Below are 24157 nucleotides of genomic sequence, written 5' to 3'. Positions count from 1 at the left end.
ATCTTCTCTAGAGAAGGCCCATGTGTTAGTCATTTTGTATCTTTGGCACCTGACATAGTGTCTGGCACATAGCAGATGCCTAACAAATGTTAACAAAAATAACTTATTAAGTGGTATTGTGCTGGGTATCAGGAATACAAACAGAAATAAGACATTATTTTATTCTTATAAATTAGCAGCTTTCAGGCTTCTCCAATTTATGTTAAAAGTGGCATTCCCAAGTGTGATATATTACCCTGGTTATCCCCTGGACTAATGTATAAGAATCAATGAGAAGATGTGAACCAACCTCCCAAATAGACATGCATTAATCTATACATTTGACATAAATGCAAATTTCCGGTTTCATTATTTTAACAGAACTTGAATAAACAATCTAAAACTTACACAGAAAAACTTGAAAGAAAAATAAACAATAACATTTTGAGGAAACCCAGGAAGAACTTATCGTACCAGATATCAAGACATATCATAAAACTGAATGCTTAATATAAGTCATAAATTTTGTCATCTTAAACATTAGCAATTTCAAATTACTTGGACCATCACTACTACCTTAATAAGTTGAAGGTTATCAATAAGGGAGAAGGTGTTGAGCAAGAATAAGAATTCAGATGGCATCTTGCATAAAACTAGTTATTTAAGAGTCAGAAAAAAGATTTAAAAAGGCTTAAAAGGCTTAAAAACAATAGAAAATGAAGTCATGAACTTTCAGTTAAACATGGGAGATTTAACACTGCTTTTTCCCTCTACTGTCTCTGGAAACTGTCTTCTGAATGCCAACTTAGGAAACAATTTCTTAAACACTAATCATAAAATAAATGATTCATAATTGTATTACGTTAAAATCAGGAGCTTCTGTTCATTACAAAAGAGTCAGGGAAAAAGCCACAAAGCATGAAAATATATCTGCAACACATATAACTGACAAAGAACCAATAAACAAGATATAAAAAAGAAATCCTATAAATCCTAAGAATAAGATGAAAACTCAGTGGGAAAATAGGCAAAAAACTTAAACAAGCATGTAATTTTTAAACAATCCTAATGGCTAATAAATGTAGGATAGGTGCTCAACTCCATTAGTTCTCAGGGAAATGGAAATTCAAACCATCATGATATAGCTCTATACTCTCACCACACTGGCAAAAAATTGAAATGGTTTGCACTTCTATGTCTTGGTGTGATACAAATCAGATTTTCACGTAGTGCTCATAGTAGTATGTTACTGGCAGAAGCACTTTGAAACAGTGTGTCATTCTCTACTGAAACTGAAAATATCCACACTTTATGACACAGCAATTTCCCTGGACCCTAGAAAAATGCATGCAGATGTATATATGTATGAGACATATAGAAGAATGTCTACATCAGCACTGCTTATAATGACAAAACACTGGAAACAACCCCAAAATCCATTAACAGAATGTATAAATGAAGTACGGTGTATTTGTAGTCGCACAATAGGATATACACAGAAATAATGAAAAGACTATAGATATGCACAACAAAATTAATGAACCTCACAAACATAATATTGAGCTAAAAAAGTATAATTCCCTTCACAAAGCTTTAAAAACAGAAGAACTAAAATATATTATTCAGGGATGACTAGACAGGAAAAGCTCAATACAAAAGTCAGAATAATTGCTACCTCTAGCATAAAGGAGAATAGGAGTTGTGACTGAGGAGAGGCACATGAGGTGCTTCTAGGGTACTAAAAATGTTGTTTCTTGATACAAGTTTTTGCTTTAAAATATTTATTAAACTTTGTACATAAGCTTTCTGCACTTTTCTGTATGTATGCTTCATTTCACAATTTAAAAAAATTATAAAAGAAACCAAAGGAAAAGATTTTTAAGAAAGCAGTAGGGGAGAAGTTACCAGTTCATATGCTATAAAGGAGTGAAACAAGATTAAGACCAAAAATTAGCCAGTACAGTTGGAAATTAATATTTATCTGTAACCTTCTTCAGAGCATTTTCAATGGATGGGGAAATGAATAAAAATTGAGGAAGTTTAGATAGTGAATATTTCCTAGAGTTAAACCTTAAAGATTGCAAAGGTTTTTACTATCGAAGATTTACTAATGAACAATTACTAATGAAGATAACCGTTCTCAGATAGACAAAGATAAGGGGCACCATGGACCTGGCTGGCAAGTCCAGGGGGCCTGTTGGGTAGAATAAATATTGCCTTTGTTTGTGGAATGTGTATCTCATGGGCAATCGCCAGAAGTAACATCTTAAGAAGTTGCCAAGTCAAGGCTAAAATAAACAGTCTGAAACTATATCCAAATATATTCAGATAAACAAAGGATGCCAAGACACACAGCTGAACTCATTTCTTGAGAATATTAAATGCAAGGAAGACCAGGCTGAAGAAGTTTTTTGAAGCAGAAAGAATCTTGCAGGATTTGTTAAAAGTAAAGACTCATTTGGGTAAATAATTATGAGTGTAACTGCTGGATCACATGATAACCTTATGTTTATCTATGTTAGAAACTACCAGACTATCTTCCAAAGTGGCTGCACCAATTTGCATTTCAACAAGCAAAGAATGAGAGTTCCTGTTGCACCACATCCTTGCCAACATTTGGTGATCTCAGTGTTTTGGCTCTGAGCCATTATAATAGGTATGTAATGGTATCTCATTGTTTTAATTTGCAACTCCCTAATGACATATGATGTTGAACATCTTTTCATATTTTCCTCACCATCTGTGTATCTTCTTTGGTGATATATCTGTTCAGATTTTCCCCTATTTTGTAATTGGATTATTTGTCATCTTGTTGAATTTTAAGAGTTCTTTGTATATTTTGGATAACAGACTTATATCAGATATGTCTTTAGCAAATGTATTCCCCCAGATATGGCTTATCTTTTCAATCTTTTAACAGTGTCTTTCACTGAGCAGAAGCTTTGATTTTAAAGAAGTTCAATTTATCAATTTTTCTTTCATGGATTGTTTTTCGGTGTTGTATCTGAAAAGTCATCACCAGACTCAAAGTTCAGATTTTCTCTTATGTTATCTTCTAGAAGTTGTATAATTTTATTTTACATTTAGGTCAATGACCCATTTTAAGTTAATTTTTGAGAAAAGTGTAAGGTCTGTGTCTAGATCCTAATCTAAATACTAATTTACTCACTAGGCATTTGCCCTAGTGAGTTAGAAACTAATCCCCCCACAAAAACCTGAACACAAATGTTTATAGCAGTTTTATTCATAGTTGTCAAAAAATGGGAGACAACCAAGATGGCCTTTGATAGGTGAATGAATAGACACACTCCGGTACATCTGTAAAATGGAGTACTAGTCAATGATAAAAAAGGAGCTATTAACCACAAAAAGACATGGAGGAACCCTAAATGCACATTACTAAGTGAAAGAAGCCATTGAAAAAACTACATACTCTAAGATGCTGACTAGTATATTACATTCTGGAAAAGGTGAAACTATAGAGACAATTAAAAATATCAGTGATTCCAGGGGTTCAGAGAGAGAGGGTAGGGATGAATAGGTGGAGCACAGGGCAGTTTTAGGGAATTGACACTATCCTGTATGATACTGTAATGGTGGATATGTGATATTATATATTTGTCAAGATGCATAGAAAATCTACAAAACAAAGAGTAAACCCAAATGTAATCTATGGACTTTAGTTAATAATAATTTACTAATATTGGTTCACCAATTGTAACAAATGTACCATACTAATGCAAAATGCTAATAATAGGGGAAACTTTGCAGGGCAGAGGGGGATGTATGGGAGTTTTTTGTACTTTCTGTACCATCTCCCCAAATCTAAAACTGCTCTAAGAAATAAAGTATTTTAATTTTTTAAAAGACTGTGTTCTCATGGTCACATATTTTAGGAAAATTTGTGAATATAAGATACCTTCATGATGGGAGGCACTCGAGTGTCTGTGGAGATTTGGGGAGACTAAGAGGAGATAGAGCTGAAGATATATTTAGGTTGGGTTTAATAGACTATACCTATGTGATTCACAATCCCTGCCATATATCCATAAGTTATCTTCAGCTATCTAGAAGTAGGAGTAGCTTCCATTGGCCTCGTACCCACTGTGCCAAACTCACTGACATTGCAACACAAAGATTCAGGGCTGAAGTTGTGTCACAATACGCAGAGGGATTACAATCTGCCTAGCATAGGAACTACATGGGCAGTGGAGAAGAAGCAAGGTTTCCACTGCATAGAACCAGAGTTAGTCTCTGGAAAATTCTTCCAAATCTTTTAGGTGATATATGCAAAAAAACTTGATAGACGTTTTCTTAAATTTTAAGACCCTCCTGAAAATTTTCAAGAAATTGTAGATAAGTTGGAGAGATCAAAGAAACTTTTCTAGACTATCATTAATTTTAAAATAAATTTTAATTAATCATAATAAAGACTGAATTAATTTTCCATATTCTCCAGAGAAAATAAAATTTAAAAATCCTTGAAGAAGGGAGGATATAGCTCAGTGGTAGAGCATGTGCTTAGCATGCATGAGATCCTAGATTGCCTCCATATTAATAAATAAATAGAAACCTAATTACCTCCCCCCACACACACACAAATTTTTTTTTAGTCCTTGACATTAGAGGTCAAGAATGTAGGGTAAAAAGTATTACAGAGGTAAGTCAGACAGTTATTAAAAATATTATGCTACTTCTCTAAATGTTTTGATTTTGTGCTATTAATCAGTTTCCATATAAGCATTTGTTTTGATTTTTTCTCATTTTAAATAAATATTCACCTCTGAATCTAATTTATATTCAAATTTTGAATTCTTTCTCAAAACTGCATAAGCTTCAGGCCCCACAAAACCTAAATCTGTATGTGCGAAGCTCCCAATTTTCTATCTCCAGTTCAAATTTCTTTCTAGAACTCCAAACTGGCATATCCAACTGCTTACCTAACACCTCCACTGTATGTCTGAAAGACATCTCAAAATCAATATGTTCAGGACTAAACTCCTAATCTTCCCCAACCCTCCAATAAACTGCTCCCCAACAATCTTGTCTATTTTAGATGATGATGATAAAACATTTTTCTAGTTGCTCAGGCCAAAAACCTTGGAATCATTTTAGACTTCTTTTTTTCTCTTAACACCACAGCCAGTCCATCGGGAAATCTGTTGGGACAACTTTCAATATATATCCAGAATTTACTTACTTCACTTCACCACTCTGGTCAAGGCCACATGCTACCCAACCTGGTTTACTGCAATAGCCTCCTGACCGGTCTTCATGAGTCTACCTTTAGCCTCTATGATCTGTTCTAAGCACAGAAACCAGTGTGGTCCTCTTAAAATGCAAGTTAGAGCATGTTGAGCATGTTATTTCTCAGCTAAATCTTCTAACGTCTCCGCGTTTCATGCAGAGAAAAGGTCACAGTTTCCTAATGCTCTGTGAGGCCCTATGTGATCTGCATGCCCCACTCCTGTTAGTTCTTTAATCTCTCCTACTGATCTCCTGTCATTCCACTTCACTCTAGCCACACTGGCTTCTTTGAAATTCTCACTGCTACTCAGGAACCTTTCATAATAAGTGATCTGCTTATTATGCTTAGTGTTTAATTTCTAGTCTCCCTCAAGGTTTTTAAATCTCAGAAGAGCAGAGATCTTTCATTTGTGCAGTGATGTATCCCAAGGATCCAGAACAGTGTGTGATAGTTCTTGGTACTCAATAAATTTTTATTGTGTATACAAATCTTTGCAGAGAGATGATATTTTTAAGTAAAATACATAGAAAACACACATAATAATCCATTATGCTACTAAACACACTAAGAAACTTAAGAATGGAGACAAAGCTAATGGCCACAAACTTCACAGCAACAATGCAGAAACTGCCACAATTTATGGCTATGAAACTACAGAGTAAATAGATTAATGTTTCTGTATGGTCAGAGACTTATAAAGTGAAAAAAAAAAAACTGGGATCTGGCTTAAAGGACAAGCTTTGGAAGTTAAAAGTTGACTGAATAGATGGAGACCTTCAGATAGTCACTTATCTCCCAGTTTTATGTGTTTACATTTCATAAGTTAATAAATCCCCAGAGCTACTGGTTTGTATTCCAACGGGTTTAAACTGGGGACTTTTCCCTTCTCTTCCTTGAGATTTGTTTACAAAAGGGAGAAAAGATTTATCTGCCTCTCAAGGTGGGGAGAAGATAGCTGTATAGCAATTTCTATATAAATTCCCAGACTCATAATTTTAGGGCACCCCTCCTGTGCATATAACCATCTGATTCTCATCACATTACCCTGAAGGGGAAGAATGAGGCATGGAGAACCAATGTGGTTATTGCTTTAAATAATAATGATAGTTTTCCTTTGACTCAGAAACCTTATGTTTGCTTTTAGGACAAAATAAATAAACATAGATGTTAAAAATTTATCAATAGGTCAAGGAGATTTTTTTACAGAGATTATATGAGATAATATAATAGACAAAAAATATTGAATATGATGCCTGTTACATGATAGACACTCAAGCTTGTTCGTTCCCCTTCACACAGCTCACTTTCCATAGCTTAAAGAAAGAGAAACACAAGATAAAAATTTCCTGTCCTGTTTCATTGTCTTCCTGCTTTTCTCTGTACTTCCAACTCTTCTAATCCCAAATATAATAATCCTGGCCTAAGGAATTAGAGATTCACCTCAGAATCCTGTAGGAAAAAAGAATACAAATAGCATTTCCAGGTCAATATTATCATAAATTTTCCCTACAATATTATATCCAAAATAGAATAGACACCACTTAAGAAGACAAAGAGTTCAAGAAACTTAATGATAAGTATCATGGTTCTGAAATGACTTAACAATTATTAAACCTAATCTGAACTATTTTTTTCAAGATTAAATAGGGAACAATTTTATTTTGTGATAAATAAAGGCCAAAAATTTAGTTCAAAGGAGAATCTGTTCAAAAGAGTACTTCTTAAATTAGTCAAAATGGTCAACAAGAATTAACTTCATATCATGTTAAAAAAAAAACCCAAATTAATAAAAATACAGATCATTTAGACATGAATATATTTTGAAAATATTAGTGAGAAAAGAGCAGTGCTATTTAGAGAAAAAAATATTTTTAAATAAACATGAAACACTACAATTTATTCAGAATTTACCTGTATGTCAGTTGAGGGAAAAATACAGTTGTCCATTAAAAAACTAAGTGTTTATTAAAGGTAGCATTGCTTTCTGAGCACAAATCTTGCTAACAAATACTGGATTTTCAACACAAATTGAGGAGAATTATCTTGTCAAGCAGGTGCAGAATTACTGTAAATATTTTCATTATATAAGAAATAGAAGTACTGAAACAACACATAATGTGGCCGTGGTCATAGTACACTGAGTGTTTACAAAATGCAGTGAGGAAAGAAATGTATTTGGGAATGGACAGGAACCTTACTATGATTAACAATAACACTAATTAACTACTATCCTTATTTAGCTGGCAGGGAAGGGGTCAAACTATCTACTTTAGAATAGAACTCTGTGTTTTTTCCATGAAATGAATATAACACAGCTGGTGCATAATTACTGAGTTGCTACAGCCATTTATTTAGATGTGTCAATCATGGGAAAAGGTCAAGTACATTAAGCTGAAAAAGCATGTGATCTTTAATTCCATGGAGACTCTAACAGAGTCAGAAAACACAACAAGGCATCATTTATCATAATATATCAAAGAACTCTAAGTCCAACAGACACTCTCTGCTGAGGGAGAGCATTAGAGAGAAAGAAAGAGACCAAGAGAGCGTGTATGTGTGTACACTGCAAAGAGATACTACTAGGCTACTTAACTGCACTGTTGTTTCACTGAAAGAATAAAAAAGTCAAATCAATGCTGGTCATAGTCATCTAATCCTAGGGCCATATTTGTAATCATTACAACACCAAGGGACACATAACTATGCCGATTCTATACAGAAAATAAAAATCTAGAAAGTGCTAAAGTTGTTCAACAAAGGAGCCATAGTCTGAGATTTACTAGTTTAGAAGATACTGTGCCATATTTTCAAAAATACTATTTCTTATAAGTTTATAACACTATCTTGAACAAAACATAGCAACCAAAATACTTTGCGTCTTGAAATAGCAGTGTTGTTTTTCATCTTGGAGTACAGTAAGCCTCAACATTTCTTGAATAAATGAATGAATCCTAATAATATGTATTTTCTAAGGGGAAAAAAAAGGCAAGAGAATTCCCAGTTTTGATTGGTTATAAGACAGCTTGAGGTTGGATGTTTACAGTGCTCAAAGGGAGGTTAATACAACTTAGTCAAGAAACAGGATAATAGGAAATGCTTATTGGATATGATCCCTGCACTTAAAAAAAGATAACCATTCAATTGCGCAAAACCCAAGTCTAGCAAAGAAAACAGCAGGGAATAATAAAAATAAAAAGCAGAAAAAATTAACAATCTGCATTTAAGCTGATGTTCTTGTGTAGTATCAGGCATTAAATGCTGTAGGAGTTAATAATAGATTGAAGTCAAAGATAACCTGGGCAATCAAAGAAAAGTTCATGGAGAAGCACCTGAGTTGAATCTTAAACAAAATAGGTTTTGGACTAGCAGAGGATTGGGAAATAGAAAAATGACATAATATACACAAAAACAGAACAATTTTAGGTGATAATGTGAGGTGCATGCTAGAGCAGGGGAAAAATAAGGTGAGACAGAGCATGTATTTTTATAATCACAAAAACTTACAATGTCACTATTATTTTAAAACATTTATGTCCTGTTTTATTTTACAAGGAAAAGGGAAAAAGAGATCAACATATGTTCTGGGATACTTCAACCTCATTTTAATGAAATTATGATTTCTGAACAGCCCTGCCACTTTGCTTCAGGGAAATAGGAAAAGAGCAAAAATGTAAAACTAAAATTTTCCAGATCTAGTTTTGTCTTGTATTAATCTGAAAGAAATGTGCATGTGTAGAAAGTGGCTCACTCTGGGAATTATGGTAATTAAGAACAGAAAGGCTTGCTTGGAAACACTGAAGACTTGTTGAGAAAAAAATTTTTTTTCCATGAAGACAGTTGATGGACTTCAACTGTGAAACTAAAGGAATAAAACAATTAAAATATCTGAAAGCAAAGATGAAAAACATTTGGAATTTCTGCATAGATGTTTACAAATAGGAAATAGTCAGATTTTTTTTTTTTTTTTTTTTTTTTACTGGCCACAGTATTTTAGCAGCTTCTCCCATCAAGTTGTGGAATCTATTCTTCAACCCCTTGAATGGGGCTTGGCCATATGACTTGTTTTGACCTATGGGACTTAGCTCATGTAACACAGAGACTTAGAGAGCGCCTGTGCATTGGTTTTTCCCTCTACTGCTTTTGGCGACTCTTATGCCACCATATAATCAGACCTATCAAATCTGTCTAATTTTATCACATGCAACCACCAGTATACATTCTCTTAGCATCTTATATTTCCTTATAAAACTTTTCAAAAATTCAATTAAATTACTACTTATATAATCAGCTATATAATGCCTATGATAGGCACTGTAGGTAGTAAAATGGTCTGTCTAATCACGTTCACATTCCCAGTACCTGGCATATTATATGCTCTAAGTGTTCCCTGAATAATTAAATGAATGGCAGCAAATCCAAACTTTTTATAGCATTTTATGCTGGAGTAGGCTGAAAAATCTAAACACTGGCTCACAGAAGGGGAGAGGACAGAAGATAGGGTTTGTATTGCCAAGTGAAAAATAGATGGCATGCCTTGTGAAGGGAGAATGACGACAATGACTTGTGCTCTACCACACACAAGCTGGCAGCAGTGGTGTGAGGGAACAGGCTTACACCAGCTTGCCAGAGCTAGCTGTGCACATCTCTTCCTAACTCCATGTTCACTGAAAACACCACGGCGATGTGAAAGCAGCCATGAAAACAGGCAAATGCTGTCAATCAAGGTTATGGGGGCAACAAAAGAAGAGAATGCCTGGTGGGGACATAAAGATGAAACTTCCTGTTTGTTTAGGTTGTTGACAATTTCTAATACCCAGAAGTGATCTGATGGATTTACCTTAATAATGCTGACTTCACTTTCTGGAAAGATCCACTTACACAGTTTCAAACTATGTGAATATTAAGTAAGTACCCACTTCTGAGTAAAGAGAATAATTATTTGGGGCAATGCAAAAGCATAGAGCTAAGAGGATGCTTAAAAGTGAAATTAGGAGGCATCCATTTTCATTCTCTCACATAGAGTCCAAAGAGCCTTTTAGGAAGAAGGAAAGCTGAACCCAAATTCCTTTGCTTTGAGATTTAAAGTCATTAAGCCACTTCTGAAGGAGCATGATGCCATAAATGAAGATTAGCAAGAATGAATAACAGCCCCTCACTTCCATTCGCCACTGGGAGGAAACATCATTGATGGGGGGAGAGTCTGCACCCTTTTCCAAACTCAACAGAAGCTACTAGATTACAACGCGAGCATGCGTGTGCGTGTGCGCGTTTGTGTGTGTGTGGCTGGTTTTAGACCCATCATGTGACTGATGCTAAAGGCCTTTCTGACAAGGTCACTTAGGTACTAAGGAGCTTACTCTGAGTAGGACAGCGAGATGCATATAAAATGCACCCTTACAATAAGGGAAGTGAAAAACTTTTAAGTATAACATTTAAGACTCAAGGCAACTTTTGCTATGCATGTATGTAGAGAAGGAGGTTGTGTGACGACTGGACAAACCTGTACAGACAAAACAGGAAGGATCAACAGTTTTAGTAGATGGGACCTTGCACCAAATGATAGTGAGTAGTCACAAACTCCAGTGCGACTTGCATCACCCCAACTTCCTGGACGCCACGAGACTTCTACTTAGTGGCAGAAGAAACTGAGATTAATTGATTAGGCTGTCCAGTGTTATACAATTGTTGAGATCAAGCTTGAGGGGCATATCTAAAATATAGATATGATAAAGTCCATATTTTTGTCTCTTTTTTTCACTGCTCTATTACTAGTACTTGGAGTAGAGTCTGGCACTTAGTAACACACACTCAGTAGAGAGTTGGAGGAATGAATGAATCTGAAGTCCCATTAATTCTCACTGAGGGTGGCAACAGTTCAGAGACATTAAGGACTGATTCAACCATTTAGTTTAAGTAAACCTACAGAACCTCGGGAGGAGAACCCCAGGAGGAATACCATACTTCCAGAATATCCAGGCAGATAGCACCTCTGAGGTATTATATTGTCAATGCTAACCAAGTATGACCTAATTTTATACATTAAGATGACGAAGCCAGACATATCTTTCCATAAAAATTTTATATTTGATATTTTTGCTGTATCCATTCTACTTCAAATTTCTTCCTAAAGAAAGGTAATGAATAAGTTTCTACAGTTTTCAAGATGTGTGAATAATTTACAGGACATTTTTAAACCCTTCATTTATACAGAGTGAGCAGTCCCTTTCAAATTCAAAACTAATGAACTTTTCTTGTCAGTCAGAGAACTTAAAAACTTCAAGGTATTTAAATATTAAGCAAAGTTAACAAGGAATTTAAATTTTAAAGCATACTCTAGAAATTCAGTTAAAGATCACAGGATTTAGAGCAGTAAAATTCTTTAGAGAGCACCTGACTGAAACCTCTCACTTTTACATGTGAAATAAACAGGAGCTGAAGAAGTCAAACCAACATTTCTAAACGAAACATTTCTAAATAGCTATATCCAACAGGGAAGTATTAACAACTTAGTTTCTTTTACTCATACAAAACTCTACTATTTTTATGTAACATAAAACGATAGTATACTTCACCTTTCATATAACAGTCTTTCAAGGACTCTAAGTTAATAGTCTTGCTCTTTCCACGTATTCTCTTAGCATTTTTCTTAAGTAATATTTGTATAGGAGGACCTCTGCTTCAGTTACATTTCTCTTCTTCAGTGTGTCTACCTTGGGTATATTCACTGCATGAAGGCCCACAGGACATTTGTGGAGGATTCTGGATATGTCATATGGACTCCTATGGCACTTACAAGTGAAAATAACATCCCAGGAAGTGAATTCTCCAGAAGGGGAATGAATAATAATGAGAAAAAAAATCAAGGACAGATGCAGAGAGAAATCCACATTTAAAAGATAGATGTGAATTGTCAGAGGTTTGAAGAAATAGTGGGACCTCTCACATTATGTTAATGGGAGTGTATTTCAGTACAGTCATCTGGAAGACCATATAAACACATGAATCAAAATTTTAACTTTATAACCTTTTGACCCAGTGATTCTCCTTCTGAGAATTGTATCAGGAAAATCAGTGCACAGAAACACATATACAATAATGTTCATAGCAACTTTGTTTAAAAGAGATAAATAAGAAGTAAAAAGTCCATCAATAAGGGATTAGTTAAATAAAGCATGGTACAACCATGCAATGAAATACTAAGTATAATTAAAATAATATATTGATAATAACATGAAAAGGTGTTGATTTTTTTAATGAAGAGAGTAATTTAAAAGATTAATACTTGTACCATAATTCCACTTACATGTAATTTAGTTATAATTATGTGTCTGTGTTATTATGACACATAATTAAACTAATATTCTGTTTATAATATTAATTCTGTTATTCTGTTCATATTAATAGTATTGCTTCTAGGTGATGGGTTTTGGGGGTTTTGTTTTGTTTGCCTTCTTTATACTTTTTTATATTTCTCAAGTTTTTCTAACTCGAAATAATTTTTGTTTTAAAATATTCTTTTGATAACTTTTAAAACAATAGAACTATTTTAACTTGGGGAAAAATATAGAAATGTCAGGCAGAGTAAGAGGGGACAGTGGATAAGATAGAGAAAACACCAAGGAAGACTGTTCTGAGAAGAGAAGCCAAGGGAAGGGAGATGAGAGAAGAGAAGGGAATCTAAAAACATAGGCATAGTCCAAAGTTTCAAAAGCAACAGAGAACTGAAAAGAGCTGACAACATAGGGCCTCTGTGGTTGACAATTAAGAGCAATTTTTTTTAACAGACAGAATGTATATTAATAAAACTTAAGAGAAAATTAAAGTGAAATGAAAGAAACAGTCAAAATTTCATCTTACTAAACATGATTTTCATTTTCATGATCAATACTGTTACTAACTGCATTGGTGTTGCTGACACTATAGTTTTATATTAATCATTGTGATGTCATAAAATGCTTTCCTGTTATATTGTCATCTAATTACATCATGACAATTTATCATTACAAGAAAAAATTGAGTTATGCAAAGGAGAAAATAGGTATAATTCTAAATAATTTAGCTAGAAATCAGAAACCTTTTTGCTAATAAGACTGTAATACTTTTATTACAGATGCTTCTAAGGTAATTTAGAAGCAGTTTTGAAAGTAGTCAAAAAGAATATTCATAGCCAAGATATGGAAGCAATCTAAGTGTCCATCAACAGATGAATGGATGTGTGTGTGTGTGTGTGTGTGTGTGTGTGTGTGTGTGTGTGTGTGTGTGTGTACATACAGTGAAATATTACTCAGCCATAAAAAGAATAAAGTTCTGCCATTTGCAGCAAAGTGGATGCCCCTAAAAGGTATTATGCCTAGTGAAATAAGTCAGACAGAGAAAGACATGCTGTATGTTATTACATATATGGGGAATTTTAAAAATAAAACAAATAAATGTATGTAATAAAACAGAAATAGACTCAGATACAGAGAACAGACTAGTGGATACCAGTGGGGAGAGGGATGGGTGGAGGCGCAAGTTAGGGATATGGAATTAAGAGACATAACTACTTTAATAAAATAGATAAACAACAAGGATGTATTGTACAGCACAGGGAAATATAGCAATTATTTTGTAATAAATTTACATGTAATATAATCTATAAAAATATTACATTACTATGCTATACACCTGAAATTAATACAATATTGCAAATCTACTATACTTTAATAAAAAAGAATATTCATAATCTTCTTGCTGCAGAGATAAGACAAAAGCTTAATTTACCAGCAGAAAATTAAAATTTTACTTTCTTCTAATCAGATTTCAATCATTTTGGTTTCCTTTATTACTTTCTCACCTGAGGCTCATTAAGGGGTAGAACTGATAGAAAAAGAAAGGAAAAAGAATCAGATTTTTTTCATTGTGCTTTCAGAAGTTCTGACACACTAAAGACAGTAGGGATGACTAGGTAGCCAGGAAAGAGGGATGACAGAATGGGGTAGTGAGCAACATCACTGGGAGAAAATATAAAAGAGAGCATTCCAAAGAGTAACCTTAGAATACTGGTACCCAAAATGGAGTTAACTTTATTAAGATTCCAGTGATTCTAGTACTGATAAAATTATAGGTGTCTATTATCCAAAAATTAAAGACCATCACCTTTTCCAATTATTATTCACTGTAATTTTCTTCCAACGGAGCCTAGAACTCAAGTGCCCTATTGACAGCACCAGTATATAAACCTCCTTGAAAAATAAAGAGTATAAAACAGGAACTTGGCTCAGTGCTTGTACAGCATTAGCACTTAATTAATACTGGTGGATGATGATGACTTCACAAGAAAAGTCCTAATTGACTGGTAGCCCACCCCTGCTGCTTCTACTGTGAGGAGATGACCTGTGGAGGCTCTGATCACACGCAGCCACAAAGCTTTAAAGTAGGATAGCTCTAGGGAGGAAGATTAGCAGCTGAAATAGAGATTTAAGAATTTAATCAAGAAGTAGGCTAAGTTGATCTCCTTCACAATGTCACCTTCATAGTACTACTTCCACACAGTTTAACTGTATAACTGAATAATCAACACACTTAAGTCTCAGATGTCAGGAAAACTCGAAACAAAGGTATAATGTTAATAAAAACCTACGTAGTAAACATTAAGAAGCTTTGGTCATTTGTGGTTTGTCTTCAAAGTATTAAATATTTTTCAAGAAAAATATTTAAGGATTAAAGGAATAATTTATTTGCTGTAAAATTCCTTCTTTTAATATTTATAGGATTATATTTAATGTAATGAAAAGGAATTTCCTTTCATCTCACATCTTTAAAACAGTCATTGATTGAAAATGTTACATATACATACACACACATACAGTTCTCATTTACAGAGGCTATGTCTCAAGTCACATTAAATAGCAAATACCCCAAATACTGTACTGTGCCTTTGACAAGTGGAGAATAGTATTAAACAGAGCCAGATTTATAAGGAACAATGAGGGAGATTAACAAAACAACCAGTTATTCTAAAATTGGCTGCATAAAATCTGACATCCTAAATTAGGGATGAAAAATGTATAAGAAGGACCCCTAAATTATGAAACCATAAATTTGCAAGTTTTCTTAGACAAATATGCACATTAAAATATGTTACTATCCTCATGCAAACATGTCTATAAATACTTGCAAATGTCTAATAAACCATGTTCAAATTTAGAAAAATACTTTAGGTCTTTCATATTTACAATATACTATAAAAGCAGACTATAAATAACTGTCAAGTTGGCACTCACTTCAAATAGACAAAATATCAAGCAGACAAAATATGAATAAATTATACATCAAAATAAACCGATGCGGGTCACAAGTAGAAATCATATGGAACAATTAAAATAAACATGGAACATGATGTATAGCTTACTTGAGAGTTAATTCTAGGAATAAAAGTAATTCCATTATTAAAGACTTTAAAAAAATTATTTGGTTCTTATTCTTAGAATACTCATGGGAAAACAGAACAATTTATTATGAAATGTGCACAAGTGGCAAAGATAGCTCATTAAGGGAATCGACTTTACTAGTCACTATTTATTTCTGGAATCTTCAGTATTAGTCTATCTACCTAGTTCCCATCCTCAAATATCCAAAGTGTTTGGCAGGAAAAATGTACAATTTCAAATGGATCCTATGTAATTAATTAACTCCACTAATTATTATCAATGGACCAAATACCACTTAGAATTACCCCATCAATTGACATTGAGCCTGTATAATCAAAACTAAATTGCACAAAAGTTAACAACCAATAACAGCAGTAAAAACGATTCCTTCTTTTTCAAAGAAAAGACACTTGGAATAAGGAAACAAAAAGATTATTCATTCTGTGGTGCAGCAGAGACAAGAATTTTAAATAAGAGAATATGAAGTCATAATAAAATCAGTCTCCAGTGGAACACAGCCTTTCCTATTTGTGGACATGAATCTGTCTAATGGGAATTTATTAACTACAAAATTTTTCAAACCTCTGCAAAGTATTTCAAAAACTATTGTGATATTGGTACCAGCAAATTATCAAATTCCTTACTGTTTCATAGTAGGATACGCTCAACTTTTTTTAAATAATCATGATTAAGTGACTAAATATGCCCCAGTCTTCCACCTAATAAACATCTTGCCCCATGCAGTCACCTAAAAAACAAGGCTCCAAATTATGGTTACTTCTATCACACAGGTGTTAAAAATCCAGACCCTTGTGGTTTTGAATCCCTGTTCTTCCACTTGCTAGTGATGGCCTGGGCAAGTCAATCTTTTGTGCTTTGGTTTCTCTACCCATAAAAGGGAGATAATAATAGCACTTACCTCATTAACTTCAAAGATTAATTCATTCTGCACTATTTGACTTACCTCATGCAAATACTTAAACTTCATCTCCAGCCATTCTTTAACCCCACACACACAATCCCCATGTGTTAGCCACACCTTATTTGCCACTCCCAAAATAGAACACATCCTTCGTTCTTTGCCTTCAGAATTCGCATTCATCCTTCTAAGCCCATCTCTGCCTCTATGAAGTCAACTTTTGTTTCTCCCAGCAGAATTCACTTTTTCTTTCTGCTGGCTAATTTTGGAGATAGAAGATCAGAAAGAAAAGGTCTAAGTCTGTTTTCTGGTTTCTTTCTTTTCTTTACTTTTTTCAAATTATTTTTTACTTCCGTTGCAAAAACTGTATCATAATTATAGGACAAGCACTTACTATCTTCCATTTTTAGTGAAAAACACTTTTGACATTGCAATGATTATGGTCAGAAACAATTTTAGTTATAAAAGCTCAGGAATGCATTGGGTGAAATGCAGAGAGTGGGAGGGTACCACCACTGATGGAATTATGTTGTATGACAGCTTTGTGCTAGGTGCTTTACTCACATTATCTCTGGACTTTGGGTCCATAATATATTAGTGGTCCCCAAAAGAAATAAACTAGTAAACCAAAATTTTTGTCTCAAACTGTGCAAAAGATTATCAAGATAGAGTTATCATTTTCTCCATCAAATCCCTGACTTGAAAGTATGTTACTGTCTGCTAGAAGCAATACAGAATAAAGAAAATGTCTTTTTTGTCTAATTTATAGGCCAAGATTTAAATATTAGCTTCACTTTTCCACTAAAGTTTTAAATTTATGAATTCCTGAATATCAGATTAAAATGTAACTAATTTATTTAGCGTAGTGCAACATAATTAGAAACTCTGTATTTACATGTTAAGTGTTTGAAAGGTAATTAAATATTTGATGAGCGTTAATTATGAACTTAATTACATTACCTAAACTTAAATTCTTACATGATTAGTGACATATTACTGAATTATATTATATTTGCAATAAAGACCTCGGTTAACTGAACAAGAGGCCCTGAAACTGAGATAGCCTTTCAGAGTTGTACCAAATTGAGGCAAGAGGCTGGGCCTTTATACTTCTTCTCTGGTCATTTATTGAATTCAGTATGCCACAAAGGAGGCAGCTCCCTTCCACTGAAGATAATTTCTGGGGAAGAACACAGGTCTGAGCTAACAGCAGGCAACTCCTTATAGCAACCATGGAAATAAGTACCTCAGTCCTTAAGAGAGGATATTGGTAGTTCATAGAAACAGCCACTAGTATCACTAGTTGCCAGATTTAGCACATAAAAAATGATAAATTAAAATACTGTATGGTATATTTATACTAAAAATTATTCATTGTTTACCTAAAATTCAAATTTAACTGAGCATCATGGGTGCTACCTGGCCATTGTATCAACTACACGTTTTAAAGGGCAAGTACAAGAAAAAATTTCCAGGATATTAATGCATCCACCCTTTTGTAATTTTATACTTTAGATAGTACCAATCCCACAAAAATAAAAATCAGTTAACCTTTACTCAAAATCCTGAGGTGGTCTAATTGTAAGGATTCAATGCTACTTACTACACTTTACCATCATATGCTCAAAAAGAACACTCTGGCAATACTATGAAGAGTGGATTGTGGGAAAGACACAGTATACACAGAGGAAAAGAATTAGAGCAGTGAAAATGAAAATGAAAGGATGAGAAGAGACACCCTGAGATTAGAGTCAAAGAACTTACTGACTGAACAACAGAAAAATAGGAGGCAAACAAAATCTAGTAAAATCGCGTACTCTTAATTTTAAGTAATAGAAGAAAAGAGAAAGAAAATGGCAAAACATATATGTAAAACAAAAGAAGAAATAGGTTTGGAGAGAGAAAATTACACATTTGCTATCGTTCATCAGAATGTATAATATACGTCAGTATATTAATATAATATACCAAGCTGTTAATATTGGTCAGGTGATCATTTTCCATTATTGGAATTGCAATATATTTCCATAAATATATTGCACCTGAGACTTTATAGATACCTGGCATTTCTAAGAACTGTACTCATGGTGTTAAACTTATACCAGTAATTCTATTTGCTAAGTATATACATATAAGTCCTGAGAAACACTAATTTTCAAATTAAAAATCTTAAAGAAGGAAGAGTTTATGAAATGTGTGTTTGTCTTCAAAAGCAATTCCCAATTCTATTTCATTTAAAATAAATATCTCTTGGTATGTTTTATCTATATAACTAAAGAAGTTCTTAAAAAGTGGAGCTCTGGTCTTTTCCTTCAATTACATAAAAGAAGAAACTACCACCGCCGTTACCCTAAGTGAGGCCATCTTTCTAACTGGCGCTCTCCCATTTACTTTATATAATACTACCAGTTGATTTTTCCTGAACCATGACATCCGTCTCACTGCCCCTGCACTATTTTCTGATCCAGGGTACTCAGTCTGGGAACCACTATTAGATCTATTAATTCTTCGCATGCATCACAGCAGAATCCTACACGGCATCCTCAAATGCTAAAATGTTTATCTATTTAGTAAGACCTGGGAGCAGAACAAATATTTAGAAAGTCAACATGAATAAGGTTTTTCATCTTTTCTTTCAAAATTCTAGACTTTGCATTCTATGATATTAATTTCAATCCCCAGTGACTTAGTCACAACTATTCACTTCTGGGATATAGACATCAAACAAAGAACAAAACCTCGTTCATCTAATTGTGTTTTGTCAATCAGAAATTTCTTTTAATAAGCATTATATAGTTACAGGTATTCCCTAACCATGTCCAGTAAAAGGAAATGTATGTAATACCCATTGATATAATAAATAAAATGACCTTATTAAATCTTATTTTTGTATTAGGTATTTTCCATTCAAATAGACCATCCAGTATTTTACTGTAATTATTTATAAATTGTTAACTGTTAACTTTCAATTATCTGTGTGTGGATTATCAATCACAGTCCTTAAACCCAAGATGGCTTTTTCCCTGGAACTGCACAGATTTTTAGGCTAACTTCTTGCTTTATTAGGATTTTTTTGTGTGAATTTAGTGAATATCAGCATAGCTTAAGTCATGGTATGACATAAGTAGGACAGTAAATGAGCTGCTAAAAAATATAATATAATGGTATTTCAAATCTAAAGATGAATTAGCTTTATATTACCCATTACCAGGTTAAAATTTTCAAGTTTCTGCTCTCATCACTTTGTGTAACGAATATGGATAGCATAGCAAATTACTACAACCACCCAATAAACATAACCTTCCCAGACCTTAAATGTTTTCTGTGCATCAAGCAAAATGTCCACCATAGAGTAGACATAATTGTCTAAAGCTGTCTCTAAATATTATATTAACTCTCCTGTTATTTAATTGTTATAACTAAAGATAAGATCCAAGAACAATGAATTTAATTGTAATTTAAATGGCTACATTACAATTTTCAAGGTGAGTAACACTTACTTTTCAGCTATATGGATTATTAGGAGCTATTAGTTTTATTTAAGGTGACTTGGGTTTCACTTTTCAACAAAAAGATAAAAAAATATATACGTTGTATCTCACTAGTAATAATTTCTGGTTTAAAAAATTAACTTATGGTGTATATACATTAAATTGTGGTGCAATAATAACTCTCAATATTAATGTAATTTTTATGTCAGGTACTCTTGTAACTATTTTTCCCTTATTTCCCATAAAAACTTTAGAAAATGTATCCTAAAAAGGATAACTTTTTAACAATTGAGAAAACTGAGGTGCAAAGATGTTAACTAACTAGCTGCAGGTTCCATACCAAATAAGAAGCAGAACTGATATTTGAACCCAATACAGTCTGGTTTCAGAGCCTGTACACTAAACTGCTAAACCGTACTACCTCCCTGATGAATTATCTGACCTTCTTCCTTCTGAAGAGAGCAAACACAAACAATGCCTCTAGACTTCTTATATATATATATAACTGGAATACCAATTGTCCTTAACTCTGTTCCAGTGACAGTCTACTCTGACCACACAGGCTGGGATAGATGCCTCTCCTGCCCTCTTGTCTCACACAGCACCTAACATGCTGGTCTGTCATAATTTTTTTCTTTTCATTTCCCAATTGATTGTAATTTCTTGAAGCAAGGATTACTGAAAGCCTGGCATACAACACAGTACAGGAATATAGAAGAGGTTCAACAAATAACTGTTGGATGAATTGATGCTTCTTATTGTTTGCAGGCCTGCCTACTGGCACTTTAGACTACACCAAGACAGACACACCCACCCCCGCCCACCACTACCACCATTACTCTGACGTCAGCTTCTACAATTCCCCACACTGTGATGAACTTTACATTTCCTTTGAAATACAAATAGCTATCCCTCCCCTGAAAAAACAGTCTTACCTTCTAAATCTTCTTTCTCAAAGTGTGTTTTGAGAATAGAACGAGTTCCACCTCTATCCACAACTGCCTCTTCATCATTTCTCTGTAGAACAGGGAGAAAGAAGACTAATGATAATACATATATTCTCTTCGTTTCAGCAAATAAAGTTTGATATGATCTAATAATTTAAGTTTAAGTCAGTAACTTAAACCTTCTTGTACATGACTATTCTATTTGATTATCAAGTGTTAGTTTACAAAAGGGGACACTAAAATTAATTTGACCACATATTTAGAGAAGGAATGTCATCTGATTTTCCATGAAATCGAAGGCAGTCAAACATTCCAGTTGGCATCATTTGTTAGTGAGATGTAAAACAGAAAACAAACAGTTATCCTGTCAATTTAGTAACATGCATTTTTATCTCTGATAAAGAATTCCTGCTAACAAGATGACATCTTGAACTACACAAGAAAAATATGAATATCATTACTATTAACACTATTAATGCTATGGCAAGGATAAATAATTCCATTGACATTAAAAATGGGGTTAGGAGGGAACTAATCTCTTGAAAGCAATTAGTAGTAATTATTAGGTAAACTACAACTCTAATTACTTTGCTCCAGTTTAATGCATTTTATTCAAACTAAACTATAAATTACAATCATATGCATTAAACCTTCATTCAGTTTCTATTTTTTTTTAACCTATTTAGAATGGCTGGGCATAGACTTTGTCTTCTGAACATTGTGCACATGCTCAAAACAATATAGTATATATGGTACTCAGTAAAATAATGGGGGAAGGGTGAGCATAATCCACTTTGACTATGCAGGAATGGACGAAATCCACTTTGACTATGCAGGAATGGACGAAATACAAATTACTGAATGAAATGAAATACAGGTTATTTATAAATTTTATCTGAATGTGAACAACTACATAAAAATTACCTTAAAAGTGAACACTGAGCACAAAAGGAGAAATGAAAAGGTAGATTAAAGTTGAATTTTCCAAGATCTATCTCTAAGCCTAATTCCTGAACATAATCTTAATAAAAATTTGTCCTTCATGTTTTGCAATCAGTTCTTTCAACTGTATGATTATAGACATATGTCAACCTAAAAAGATCAGCTCTCATATTCTTCAAACACAGCAAAATATACAGTAGAAGGACATGTGTTATATCCTGTTGTCCTGACAACATGGGCTGACATAAGTCAGGGCAAAGTCTTTGATATCAGAATTAAAGAACACTAAACTATAAATGAAAGAAAATTAGAGAAAAATAAAAATGAAGAAAGATTTCAGAGCCCATTGCTCTTCTGTTTGGCAAAGTTTAAAAAATCTGTTGGTTCGACCAACAGCAGCAATAGAAAAAACTAAAGATGGGACTTACATAATCTTCTTGAACCAGATAAACACAAGTTTCAGCCTATTTGGAGTCTGTTCTTGATACATTTACAAATCAAATTTATCCTCTGTGCAAGATATTTTCAAATACATGTCACATTGAAATGTATCTCTACCCTCTGGGGTGTTGTTAGGAAGAATGCCAAAAGCTAAGTCATGCAACCATGTTCAAAGGTCAGAAGGAGCACTATTTCACTGTTTCTCAAAATGTCAGTCTCTGAAAACAGCGGCAAAATGGAAAACTTTATATCAAATATATGGTGATTTTTACCCCCATACAATAAATAATTGATTTTTATTTCAAGAACCTGAAACAATTTTCAACTTATTAAATAAAAATATGTTTTTTCTCCTTATTTATATAATTCTATTGAGTAGCTAATGTTAAGATATTGAGATAAAAAGAAATTTTGTGGTAAAAGTAGAAATGGAATCTAAATAAGCAATAGTTAATTATTTAATTACTATGCAGGTTACAAGTAGAAATGATCTAATTTTAATTTTTCTTTGAAAGAAAATGAACTAGAACCTAGAATATGAATGTAACTCAATGTAAGTAATTCATTTTGCAGTTTCATATTATCCCCTTTAAATATTCTCTGGATATTCCACAGAAATATCAAATGTATGATCATTTCAGCTGAAAATTCCCAAGATACAGATTAATGCTAATACATACACTGAAATTCCTCTACTTTGATTATAGTTCAAAAGATCACTTTAATATTATTCAAGAGTTTTTAACAGAGTATTTCTCTTTCCCCTTGTTACCAAGAGCAAGTAAACATGAGGTGTGATGAAGGGAATGTGGAGGGACAAATGGCACTGGGTGCCAGTCTATGTGGTAATTCCAAATAGAGCAATAAGACAGATTTTTACTTCATTTTGTACTGTTACTCTTTAGATTGTTGAACATCAAATACATTAAAACACCCTAATTTCCATATGTACTTACAGATCTAGGAATAAATTTTTTCACATGTAGGAAGAGAATACATAAATATATTACACTGCCTTTCAAAACAGTTTACATTTGCTACACTGTTGGGTAAACACTTATAAGATGATTGATTCTTGTAAATAGGTAGGCCAGTATTTTAAATTTGGGAAAGACGTGACCCATAGTGAGAAATCTTATCCCAACTCAGTCATATATTCATATATATGTAATGAAAAGTTTCACAAACCAGCATTTACTCTTACTATAAACAATGCACTATGATATTTTCTGTTTCAGGGTATATACCATTTTATTCAAAAATCAGAATCACTACCCATTAAACTTACTTCAAGACTTAAAAATGTCTTGTGACCTGCAATTTGAAAAACACTGGAATAGGCCATGGCCCTGGGACAGAGAGACAGTAACTATTCACACAGAAATGTCTTCTAAAATTGTTTGTAAATATCATTAGTTCTATGAATATGTAAACAATGTATTTTTCTGATTTACCGTAACTCTTTTTTGGTTTGTTTTGTTTTTTTTTAATTTTGAGGGGAGGTAATTAGGTTTATTTGTTTGTTTGTTTGTTTATATTTATTTAATGTAGGCACTGGGGATTGAACCCAGGACCTGAAACATGCTAAGCATGTGCTCTCTCTACCACAGAGCTGTATCCTCCCACTTTTTTACCATAACTCTTGAGCACAGCTGTCAATGAAATAAATTTTTCTAGTTTTACAAACCCAAGTCTAACAGTAATCCTGTGAGCAGGAAAATTCAACTTTTTTTCAAGTCTTTTTGATAATTTTCATCTCATTTGAAAATGGATTAATA

At 33.4% G+C, this 24157-nt stretch overlaps 1 protein-coding gene across 3 annotated transcripts in view; it reads right to left on the bottom strand.

Annotated features, from left to right (window-relative positions):
- The window catches only part of SLC4A10 (solute carrier family 4 member 10), a 250809-nt gene that overhangs the window by 141612 nt on the left and 85040 nt on the right, over positions 1-24157 (bottom strand). For all 3 annotated transcript variants that reach the window (XM_014552454.2, XM_032479570.1, XM_032479569.1), the window contains exon 2: positions 20985-21066. In XM_014552454.2, coding sequence (XP_014407940.1) covers positions 20985-21066 — 82 coding nt within the window. The remainder of the gene's footprint in view (positions 1-20984; positions 21067-24157) is intronic.

Source organism: Camelus ferus, chromosome 5 (assembly GCF_009834535.1).
Source record: "Camelus ferus isolate YT-003-E chromosome 5, BCGSAC_Cfer_1.0, whole genome shotgun sequence".
NCBI classification, from domain to species: Eukaryota; Metazoa; Chordata; class Mammalia; order Artiodactyla; family Camelidae; genus Camelus; species Camelus ferus.
The sequence above is the reverse complement of the archived record's forward strand: the minus strand, read 5'-3'. Positions and strand labels throughout refer to the sequence as shown.